Below are 12,358 nucleotides of genomic sequence, written 5' to 3' on the forward strand. Positions count from 1 at the left end.
TAAGTTTCAACACTTTGAAAAGCACTTTTAAAGAATTTTTTAAAAGCCACTTAATTTTTTTCAGCCTATCCAAACGGACTCTAAGAATTTTGAAAACTGAGATTTTATTTTATGACTTGTAATCATGCAATGAAATTGTATGTCCACGCTTTTATTAAAAAATCATAAATAAAAAATAATTTTTATTATAATTCACCCCTTAAATATTTTGAAACTTTTACAACAAATGTTCACACTTTCAAAAAGAATTAATTATAAGGTATTATGAGAAAATTTTAATTAAATAGACGTTTGAACATGGAAATCAAATTGAAATTAGAATTGTTTTTGACTATGGATATAAACCTAATTGAGGTGAAAAATAAGTGGACACTAATTTTATTTAACTTGAATTGATTTTTTTTCTCTTATTTTCCAACCAAATTGAATTAGATTCAATTTAAATTAGATTCAACTTATGGAGAAAATTCTGTTGGGAGCCTATCCCGAATGGGGTCCTATTCGGCGCGAATCTAAATTAATCGGGCCTTAATATGGGTACCGAATACCGAATGAAAATAAAAAAAAAAATTACATCCAATCTAAATTGAGACATGTGGAATCATTAAAACAAAAAAAAAAAAAAAACGATTATGGTTAATTTATGCTGACAACAAAAAAAAAAAAGAAAAGGTAAAAGAAGAAGTACAGTAAAATTTACTTTGGTACTTTGTTTTTTCAGAAGGTACATACAGTTTATGTAAAAGACAGTACATAAGATCCTTGACGGATTTATAGAAACTCCGATTCTAAAGCAGCGAATCGAGCTGTCTGGGTTATTATAATCCCTTTTTATTTTCCATTGAATCCACCTTCTTTATCGGAGTGAAATGTCAGATGCTTACTGGACAGTCACCGACGACCGGGTAGAGCCGGCATCTTTTCCTCCGGTGGTCGCCGCTAAACGCCCTCGGACCGAACCTGGTACTTACATCTACTTCCTTTCACTATTTTAACTCATTAATTTTTGTTAATTTTGTTTTACTTGGTTGTTCTATTCGCTAATTGGAAAAAGCTAGGGCAAAAAAAATATATAAATCCAGTCGAAAAGGTTTCAGGAATGTTTTTTGAGGATTTTTTTTTAGAGAAGTAAGAGGAACAAAGTAAAAGATGTTTTCTGTTGTCATTTGTTTACTCAGATTGTAATGGTTATGTATATGATATATGCAATGTGGTTAATTCAGCTGTGGATTAAAAAAAAATTAGCCCGAATTAATAGCTGCCCAGTCAACTACTAAAATTGAACTATTTTTCCATGGAAATTTTCCAAGGGAAATAGCGATTCATTGAACTGATTCGTTCACTCGGTGGGAAAATCATGTTGCATAGCACAAATTTCCCATTGAATATAAAGGAAAAAACCTCCATTTCTAATTGTGAATCAATGTTTAATTTGTTTAAGAGCATGTATAGTTAGTCTATAATCTGTGTCTGGCTAGGAAAAGTAAATGGTGAGTCCGATCGGACAAATATCCCTTAATTAAACTTTGAACATTTTTTACTTATTAAGAGGAAAGTGGACAAAATCCTTTACAAGTAGGTGTCTTGGTTTTCGTTCTGTTCTCTCGTGTTGATTCTGACAATGTTTGAACATCATCTTGCCTAGTTTTAGGTCACCACTTTCTTGTTTGGTTATAGGTATGTTCTATTAGCATAACTATGAGTGTACTTATCTGAGTTATTGCTAATTTTTCTCTAATGAGAAGTCAAGTAATAGCATCAATTTTTGTTCTCACTTTATAGATGTTCCAAGTGGTCCTGAGATGCCTGGCCATCATAGCCACAATGACGATGTACAAGGAGTGCATCATGCCATTAGACCTACGGATCCTATTGAAGCATCCTATGACCGATACTTGCAAACCGGGGTACTTAATACTTGGTTCCGTTGTGCATGGTTAATTTTCATTTCTTTTTATGCATGGCTCCTTGATGATGTATTAGTCTTAACATATTGTTCAAAATTTTTATCAGCAAACTTCCTCATATGCTGGTGGTGAATCCGCAAGATCCATGAGTAATGGAGTAACCCGTCATCCTAATGACGGTCCACGTGTTAAGGGTAATGTGGGGTCAGAGCCAATTGCTGCTAAAAGCTGGACCATTGGGTTTGGAGGTGGTAGATCACAAGTTCCTCTTCCACCTGAGGCTAGCAGTACATTGTTTGTGGAAGGGCTGCCTGCTAATTGCACCCGAAGAGAGGTGTCACGTATCCTTCTATGCTGCTTCTCCATTTCACTAGTTTTCTTACCATTCTAGTTCTTTCTTTGACTTCAGTTTGCAGATATATTTCGACCATTTGCAGGTTACAAAGATGCTAGACTGGTGATCAAAGAATCACGACATGTAAGAACACACCTGTATATTTCTTTCTAGTCATAGTTCTGTTATGATGTTTTCTTAGGAATTCTCTCTTCCATCAACTTGTGTAGTCAGGAGGGAATCCATTTGTTCTTTGCTTTGTTGATTTTGTGAGTCCGGCCTATGCAGCCACTGCGATGGATACTTTACAAGGTGCGCTTTCCACACTCGCCATCAGTAAAATTACTCTTGCAACTGATCTGGTTTTAGGCTTGTAGTATAGTCAGTCTTCTATCAGAGCTTACTTATCGAAGAGCTACAACCAAAGTTCGGAAGGTGCTATTTAAAAAGTTGAAAGACTGAGTGGCTGGAGAGGGCAATTGGGAAAGAGGAGGTGTGGGATGCAGTGGACAGTTGTCCGGTTGATAAGGCCTCGGGCAGTGATGGCTATAAAATTAAGGACTACCTGGCGTTTAAGCTAGGCTGTATGGAAATGGATGGTTAACATAGCTTCTAAGTCTAGAAACATAGCTTCCTCTATCAAGTTTCCCAGTCGAGAGTGCAATTCATCACTATTATTTATCTTATGCAGTACTCTTTATTTCACTGGATGCATCTGATCGCAGACACTTTTGTGATTGCCCTATTTATTTGGCTACCTGCATCTGAGATATATAGCTTCTATGTTATTAGCATGAAAGAATTATCCAGTCATTCACGTGGAACACCAAAGGTTCCATGGACAAAAATGACTGTTATTTTATATGTTGCCTAGCCAACTAATTTAATAGATATTGTTCGTCTTATTCCTTCCCTTTCCTCTTGGTAAGTGGGAAGCAAATCTGCAGTCCATTGAAGCACACCCAAAAAGTATGATTTTGCCAAAAGAAATTAGGTTTCTCATCTTCTCGACTCAAACAAGGAGAGAGTAGTCATTTTTTATTCACGTCTTCTGTAATTTTTCAGCTAGCTTCTTCGAGTGTCTTGCAAGTTAAATTTTCTTCTTCTAGTAATTGAAAGGGAATTGGAGTTCCTTGAAGGTAAAATAAGATTTGCAGAAGGCACTGTTTATAGCTTTATCATGCTTTTGAGTTTGCATGGCCTGATGAATTCCGGTGCAAATTTCATGAGTTGGTTGCGTTCATTAATGTTATAAAGCGGTCCCATGCCATTTTTTTGGACAACGGACACTAAATTACATTTTTGTGCGTGTATACCTAAATTGTCAATGATGTGTGCGGCATGAGATGCTATATATCAATCTTGCAGGTTATAACCTCGATGATCATGACCGTGATTCCCCCATTTTAAGGTTGCAATTTGCTCGCCGACCTGGTGCCAGGTCAGGTGGTTGGCATCGTGGAAGGCATTAAATTATGCGTCGTTACAGGTGATATGCTAGATCCTGTGTGCTTGACCTTTATTGCTAACTACCAAAGACTATGCTACTCAATTCATCGATCGGGCTAAATTTTGAGACGATCCTCTATGTAGGACCAACTTGAATTTGGAGATTACCTATTTAGATGTTATGCCAGCTGTGCGGTTTCGTGTTCAACTTCTCTCTCTGAATGGGTGGTTTCATTAGGACCAGCATTAGCATTTAGCTTTCATTTCCGTGTCAGTTTCTGCACCGTCCTTCGCTGAACAGAGTGTTGTTATATTTTATATCCTGACTGAGGAACGATAATTCCAGTTTATATGACGCATAAGATGTTATTAATACCATTGTAATGATAAGTGGGAGGTCTTGTGTACTATTTTTAGAGGAGTTTGTTTGAGCCTGTGGTATTTTTTTGGAGTTCATCTTTAAATTTGCTAAACTACTGGTTATTAGATAACACTGAATAGCGGTTTCAGGGTTCAATTTGATGAGCTATTAGTTTCTTCTTGGTGATGTTAGAAATGCTTTGTGCTCCATGTTGATATTGGATGTTTGATATACTTGTATTTAGGTTATCAAAAAAATTTTGCAAGTGGAAGAGATCTCCTTCCATTTGGTTATTTTTGTGTTAGCATGACTCTGCTTTTGCTTGGTATAAACTGTTCATGGTTTTTGTTACATCTGAACGGAAGCTTTTGGAACAGCTGTAATAGCTATGCCTTTTTTCCTTTTTTTTTTTTTTTTTTTGTTGTGGTGGTGGTGGTTTTTGTGTTTGTGTGTGTGGGCGGTTGGGGGTGGGGGATTTTGGAGGCTGGCAATGCCCCCAGAGCTTTGATCTGTTCGTACAAGCGAAACACCATGATGTGTGGGTCAGGCACCTCCTGAGTGTGCAATCTTGTGTTGTCGTCAATGCGTATACCATACGAGTATACAACCACTCTGCCCTGGTGTAACAATTTTTTACTTCATTTGGTGCATATAGTGTTTTGTTAATTAAACATCTGGCGAGCCAATTTGTAACATTTCTCAGTTATAGTCCAATTTTTTTGAAGATGTTCCATCTGTTTGCTTAATGTGTTAATAGTTACAAGGTGATGCTCATTCATCTCTAAGCACAAAATATTCCTTGAAGGTTGTGCAGAATGCTCATTCATCTCTAAGCACCATATTATTTCCAGTTCAACACTACTACATGTTGAAAACAGTGTATGTGTCTTGTATTTATATTTTCTGAACATATTCCCTATAGTGAGTGTTTGTCTGAAGATCTATGGCTGCTACAGCAAGGTGCTATTATAACCGATAGTGACATTTTACATTGAGATCTCATTTAGTCATTATACACAAAAATATTCAAAATTCGAAAAAAGTATGAATGTACAAAACGAAAATATCAATAGGCTTTTTCCTTGTGAAGGTATGATCACAGGCACCATATAAATGCAATTTTTAATTTTACGATGTGTATGACATTAATGATGACTATCATAAATATTTTGATATTTTATTTGTAAATATGCTTCTTACAAATATTGTCATAGTATATGAGTATGACTCTTATAAAGGAGTAATTTTACGAAGAGCAATGTTATAATGAATGTCAGGTAGAATGTTGTTATAGAGAAGTGAAATATAAATGAAAAATCAATTCCGGAAAAAAAATGGGATGATCATAATGAAATATGTTAAAACGATGGACCATTATGGATAGGTTTCCCTTGTTTTTCTCTAAAACCTCAAAGTGGGCGCTGCCAAGTAAATACACTAATTGGAAAAAGAAATTAAATGCGCTAGAGATGATTTTCAATTATTATTTAAAATTGTGAAATTCTAGGATCCATGTTAAACCGGATTGTAACAAGAAAGGAAAACTTTTTGGGCTCTAATATGCTGGAAATATAAGGCCACCGAGTTAGCAACATGATTATGTGAAATTGTGCCTTATTCAATCAACGGGGTAAATCATCATCGACAACAACTTACCCAATGTAATTTTATTGATCGAGTTTTGGGAGAATGACATTTATACAATTTTATCTCAATTTTGTGAAGGTAGAGACTTAATTTAATTGACCCTCGATTAAAATAAAACATAGCAAAATCAATATGAAAAGGAAGTATAATAAAGAAGTCGAGTCATAATGGAGAAAAGAGCTATTATGCGATAACCAAAATGAAGAAAATGAGAAATAATAATAAAATTAAATAACAGTAGAACTTGGAAGTATAATAAGTCAAGTCATAATGGAGAAAAGAGCTATCATGCGATAACCATGAAGAAAATGAGAAATAATAATAAAATTAAATAACAGTAGAAATTGTTTAAAAAAAAAAGGGTAAACAACATAAATTTCGACAAATTAGAGCTTAGTTACAGAAAATTTCAACATTTTTCATATTTACTAAAAAAAATTATTTTGGGTCTGTCGATGTCATTATTTGAATCATGGATGATGATCTTCTTGAACAATTGAAATAAAAGAGAAATGGAATTGCAGAGAAAAAACAAATTACTGGGAAGAAGAGAGTAATTTTCTTAATTTGATATTATTCATCTTGGTAAACAATACAATGTGATGAAGTATTTATACTACTTGATAAAGAGATACAAGACTTAACTAATTCTAACAACTAATAGGTAACTGACTTAACCGACTAATCTGATATAAGAATTGAAAAGACTAAGTTGCCTTTGCAGCTTATTTTTTTGCATTCAATACTCCTCCTTAAACTGGAGATTGAAAGATTTTGAGAACTCCATGGACATAAGGAACTCATGTTGAACTCCGAATAGACCTTTTGTAAGCATGTCAGCAGGCTGCTCTTTGGTATTAATGTAACTGGTAGATATGAGACCTTGTTGAATTTTTTCTCTTATAAAATGACAGTCAATCTTGATGTGTTTAGTTCATTCATGGTAGACAGGATTTGCTGCAATTTGAAGTGCAGCTTTACTGTCACTAAACACTTTAATAGGCAGTTGTACCTCTGAGTCCACTTCGTTATCCTTTCAGCCAGATTAACTCAGTAATAGTGGTAGCTAAACTTCTGTATTCTGCTTCAGCAGAACTTTTGCAGATTGTAGATTGCTTCTTGCATTTCCATGAGACCAATGTATCACTAAACTTTACAAGAAAACCTATAACAGACTTCCTAGTCAATGGACATGCTGTCCAGTTAGCATCACAGTTGGCAATGATGTTGTTTTTCTGTAGATTAGACAGTAGAATCTTTTGACCTGGTTGTTTCTTTACATACTTTACTATTCTCATAGTTGCTTCCATATGAGATGTTTTAGGAGCTTGAAGAAACTGACTAAGAGTTTGAACACTAAAAGCAATATCAGGTCTGGTCATAGTTAAGTATAACAATTTCCCTATGAGTCTTTGATATGTATTCTGATTAGTAAGTGGATCTCTGATGTTTGTATTTTGGTCCTTGATCACTTCATCATACTGAGTAGAGGTCAACTTTACATTAGGATCAATTGGAGTAGAGGCTGGTTCAACAGCAGACAATCCTACTTCAGATATTAATTCTAGAGTGTATTTCCTCTGATGCATAACCATTCCTTTGTTTGATCTGGTAAACTTAATGCCAAGGAAATACTTGAGCTCACCTAGATCCTTCATCTTAAAGATCTTTTGAAGAGAGGCTTTGGTTTCTTGAATCAATGCTAGGCTATCTTCAGTGACTAATATGTCATCAACATAAACCAAAATTATCACAATTCCCCTATTTGATTTCTGAACAAACAAGGAATAATCATATTGACTCTTACTAAATTTCAATTTGACTAGAGCTTCTATTAACTTCTGATTCTATTTCCTAAGGGCTTGCTTTAATCCATACAAAGATTTAATCAGTCTGCATACGAGTTTAGTCTCCTCCTGAATGGTAAATCCTTGTGGTAATTGCATATATATTTCATCATGTAGATCCCCTTGAAAAAATGCATTACAAACATCTATTTGATGGATGTGCCATTTATTTGATACAACAAGAGCAAGTATGGTTCTAACAGTCACCATTTTAACCACAATTGAAAAAGTTTATTGAAAATCTATTCCTTCTCTTTGACTGAATCCCTTTGCAACTAACCTTGCTTTATATCTTTCAACTTCTCCTGATGCTTTGTATTTGATCTTGTAAATCCACTTACATCCTATAGGATGTTTGCCTTCTGGTAAACTAACAATTTTCCATGTATGATTGGACTCAAGAGCTTCTATTTCTAGTTTCATAGCTTCTACCCACCTAGGGTCTTTGATGGCTTCTTGGTAACTAGTAGGCTCTTTGTCTATAGAAGTAACAGCTATGTAAGCCCAATGAGTAGCAGGCAAGTGATCATATCTAATCACTTCATTTAGAGGATAAAATACATATTTGTGAATGTTTAAGGACACAAAGTCCTTCATCTAAGCAGGTGGTTGTTTATTTCTATCAGTCCTTCTGGGTGCAGGATTTGAAATAATATCTTGTTGAGAGAGAATATCAACTTGAGCATCAGTGTGATCAAGAACCTCTTCAACTAGTTCATGAGGTATAGAAGTTTGAAATTGACTCTGAATTCCTTGTGCCTCATGGTTAGAGAAAAACTTTATAGGAGGATTAGGAAATAAACTAGTTCCATGCAAAGGATTTATAATGAGAGGCTGATCCTGAGTAATATTTGCAAAAGGAAAGCTATCTTCTTGGAATAAAACATCTATATTGACAAAAAACTAATGAGTTTTGAGTTCATACAAGACACACCCTTTGTGTACCTCAGGATATCCCATGTGTACTGCATGTTTGGACCTGGACATAAGCTTATCCTGCTCCTGTAAGTTCTTTACAAAGCAAAGACATCCTAAGACTCTCAGATGTCTTAGTGATGGCTTCCTTCCATACAGTCTTTCAAAGGTAGATTGTCTAGAGAGGATTTTGCTGGGCATTCTGTTAATTAGGTACACTGCAACAATAGCCCAATGACCCCAAAACCTGAGAGGAATATGGGCTTGAAACCTTACAGCTCTAGTAACCTCTAAAATATGTTTGTGTTTCCTTTCTGCCACTCCATTTTGCTAGGGTGTGTAAAGACAAGACCTGTGATGTACTATACCCAAACTTTTGAATAAAAGCTAACAAACTCTGTCCCATTATCACTCCTGATAACTTTTACTGTTACATTGAATTAAGTCTTAATATAACTAAGAACTTGTTGAATGTAAACATGCACATCAGATTTGTATGTTAACAAGAATATCCAAGTCATTCTGGAGTAATCATCGACCACAGTCAAGAAGAATTTACTACCATCAAATGTAGCAACTTTATAGGGAACCTAAACATCCATGTGTAACAATTCAAAACACTTGACAGATTTGATATTACTACTGTGAAAAGGAAGTGTAACACCCCGCATTTTGGGCTAGAACATAAACCGTTATTTCTATGCGTAGATGTTCCAAAAGCCATAAATTCAATGTAAATATAGTGTGTTAATCCATTATGTAGTGTGGGAATATAGTTGAGCATGAATTGAGATCATAGAGGACCCTTAACCCAAGGATGAGTTGGAAGCTTTCCTATCGTTCAAGTTTTAGTGAGCGTCGAAACTTGGGTTAACTTCAATCTGCCATAACTTTTTGTATATAACGAATTAGAGGGCCTACTATATATAAAATAAAATATCTTTGAGTCCTCTTTCTAACTCCACCAATTTTGCCTAAATCCAATATCGGGGTAAAAAGTTATGGCCATTTTACAATGAGCTATCTGAACTGCCAAAGTGCGACGGGAAGGCCGATGGACCGTCGTGCCAACAACGAACCGTCACCCAAACCATCACAACTGAGACAGTAAGCCCACTTTCTGGCCATAAGGCGATGATTTCGTCGCCCAAACCGTCCTGCACCTTTGTTTAGCGATCTAAAGTCATTTTTAAAGGGATTTTTGGGTCTTTTCCACCCTTTTTAACACCTAATTACATCATATCAAAGGACATAACTCCTCATTCATCCATAACATCAAAAATAGGGTTTTTTCCAAGAACAAAGAATCAAGAACCAACCTTTAAGTTCAAGATTTCTAAGGAACAAGTGGAGATTCGAGCTCTTCTCTTTAAACTAATTAATATAAGGTATGTGGGATTTTCCTAAACTACATGGGCATAAGAAAATTATTTCAACAACATTTAAACATTGTGAAATCATGAATTCTTGAAGGGATTTTGGAATTTACATTACAACTTTGTTTTATGAATGCTTTAATGGTATAATTGCCTTGGTCTTGAGGCCTTTCCCGTAACCTTGATTTATAATCATGTTTCAAGTGTATATATATATATATGTATATGTATGCATTGATGAGTTTGAATGATGAATTGAGAGCATGAACTATTAAAAATCCCTCTCTTGTTTACAAGCTTTTTGCTTTCGTAAGTTATGATTTATTCGAAATGCATTATTGGAAGCGTGATCCAAATGTCTTGATTTTGTTTATGATTGGATTATGGATATCAATTGGAGAAAGGGTGTTTTACTTGGTTTTAAAGGTTAAAGATGTTTATTAAGAAAATTGCATGAATTGTCACAACATACTTGACCACCATGTGTTTGTGAATTGAATTGAGGATCTTTAACTCTATTTTCATGAATTTCACCGTACGAATCCTCTTGCACTATTTGATGTGATTTGGTGGTTCAAACTTATTACTTCGAATGAAATGATTTTATAATGATACTTTATGGCTTAGATATACGACTTGCAAGTCTTGGTATGACGATACCAAATTCAGATAATGCCATAGCGGATTTTGAACAGACTAAAGATACAAATTTTTTGCCTAGAATTTCAGAAAGATGAATGTTTAAAACTAATTAAAAATGGATTTAAGAGATGTTAGGTGGTTACCCGAAGAAGGCATGAGCCATAAAACTCATTGCTCGAAACCGTATTTTGTCGATCGGGTATATTATTATTGTATGCTGGCGACGGCCCTGTGGCGTAGCAGATATTCAAATACTCCAAACCTTGCGGCAAACTTGGGTTGGGGGCTTGGCCGCCGAGTTAAGGGCGGATCCCATATAGCCTGTGGGGTAGCAGATATGTAGAGTGCACCACCTAACTTAGAAGTAATACAAAGATTAGAACTGCACTGTCAAAATTGTTTTTAAGATCATTGAAATTGCCCATGTGTTTTAACTATTTCATGCATGATGTTTCAGACTTGCTCTCATCTATGTTATATACATACACATTATTTTGAATTGCTCTGCGTACCAGTACAATTGTAGTGACCCTCCATATTTCAGGGTCTGAGGCTCAGTCTAGAAGTCCTGCTAAGCCATAGAATTATTCTGATAGAAGTAAAGTGTGCAGTTGGTGGGCCTTCTTTATTCAGGAAGGCCTATTTCTTTTCAGTCACTTGTTATATTTTGGTTTAGGTCCACTGGGGCCCTTGTCCCAGAATTAGACAGTTTGTTAATGTCATCTGTAGTATAGATTTCGCAAATTGAAAAAGATGTTATCTAGATGTTGATAAATTTATTTCCATGTTGTTAAATAGGACTCAGAATATGATCATGATTCCGTCTACTATATTTCTTCATCCTTTCTTTATTATACGAGTATTGTGCATGATTACCAGATGTAGAAGGGCGTCCGAATCTCTATGGTTCGGGATGCTCGTTACGGACAGGCCCCGACTCGGGTCGTGAAAAACTTGGTATCAAAGCACGGTTTATGGTTTCAGGGTGTCTGCAAAATTACATCGGGTAGAGTCTTATTTATGGATGTGTAGCGCGCCACACTCATAGGCAAAAGGCTACAAGGTATTTAGGAATGTTTTTCTTTTTTTCATGTTCTAGTTCGTACTATGGAGTCAGGATATTCCTCTTTCATAATCTAGTTCATACTATGGTGTCTTCCATATGAAAGTAAAGTTATCCCAATTCTTTCCTTACTTTGATGTTCTTAGATATGTCTCATTGTTGAGGTGATTCAAGTGCAGAAGCTTAGAATATAAATGATATGGTCTTTTTCTGATTGAGTCATAAAGGATTATAAAATTGTTCAAGGACTTAAGAGGAGTTTGTTAGTGCTTCAAAGTGTATTGATTGTAGTGTAAACTATGATCCTGATGAAATCGTGCTCTTCAGCCCTAGTTATTAAGTGTATCCAGTCCCCTTTCAAAATTTTATTGCAGGGCATGTTGTGTAGTAGAATGTTGGAATTGTATTTCCACCCAAGTAGTAGTATATGTTAAAGTGTCATGACCTATTGGTGGTGTTTGGAGAAAGTGTTTGTCTTTGATTTTCTTTTTATTTATTCAAAATAGGGAAAGATCCCAGAGTGGATAGTTATGGTGGTTACAGAAATTCCTTATAGGTTGTGAATGGAAACAATTAGATTAGCCAATAAGTTATAATTATAGACTCATTGTTGTTGTGGAATTTGAAGGTAGTCTAGGTATGTTTGGATAAGTAAGTATGATGTGAGAAAGTAGAGTATGTAGATAAAATCGTATTGGGCTATACTATAAGATTAAGGTTGACTATGTCTATTATGTGACTTTACCCCCTTGACCTTCTTTTATTTAGTGGTTGTAAACTAGTACTAATTGTGAGAAAGTATGTAGTAGATTTTGAG

General features: G+C 35.3%; 1 protein-coding gene across 1 annotated transcript; it reads left to right on the plus strand.

Annotated features, from left to right (window-relative positions):
- The first annotated feature begins 632 nt into the window (after nucleotides 1-632).
- Nucleotides 633-4,106, plus strand: LOC107863077 (RNA-binding protein 2). The gene is made up of 7 exons (XM_016708836.2): nucleotides 633-963; nucleotides 1,783-1,907; nucleotides 2,014-2,248; nucleotides 2,324-2,385; nucleotides 2,472-2,553; nucleotides 3,610-3,730; nucleotides 3,835-4,106. The coding sequence occupies exons 1-6, from the start codon at nucleotides 870-872 to the stop codon at nucleotides 3,711-3,713; spliced, it is 702 nt and encodes a 233-aa protein (XP_016564322.1). The 5' UTR covers nucleotides 633-869; the 3' UTR covers nucleotides 3,714-3,730; nucleotides 3,835-4,106.
- The last annotated feature ends 8,252 nt before the right edge of the window (nucleotides 4,107-12,358 follow it).

This window comes from Capsicum annuum, chromosome 3, assembly GCF_002878395.1.
Source record: "Capsicum annuum cultivar UCD-10X-F1 chromosome 3, UCD10Xv1.1, whole genome shotgun sequence".
Lineage (NCBI taxonomy): Eukaryota > Viridiplantae > Streptophyta > Magnoliopsida > Solanales > Solanaceae > Capsicum > Capsicum annuum.

Excerpts from the sequence above, each read along its gene's own strand:
- LOC107863077 (XM_016708836.2), top strand. The coding sequence starts at position 870 with ATGTCAGATGCTTACTGGACAGTCACCGACGACCGGGTAGAGCCGGCA. Across the intron at positions 1,908-2,013 it reads ACCGATACTTGCAAACCGGG|CAAACTTCCTCATATGCTGG; the intron begins GTACTTAATACT and ends AATTTTTATCAG. Across the intron at positions 2,249-2,323 it reads CACCCGAAGAGAGGTGTCAC|ATATATTTCGACCATTTGCA; the intron begins GTATCCTTCTAT and ends TTCAGTTTGCAG.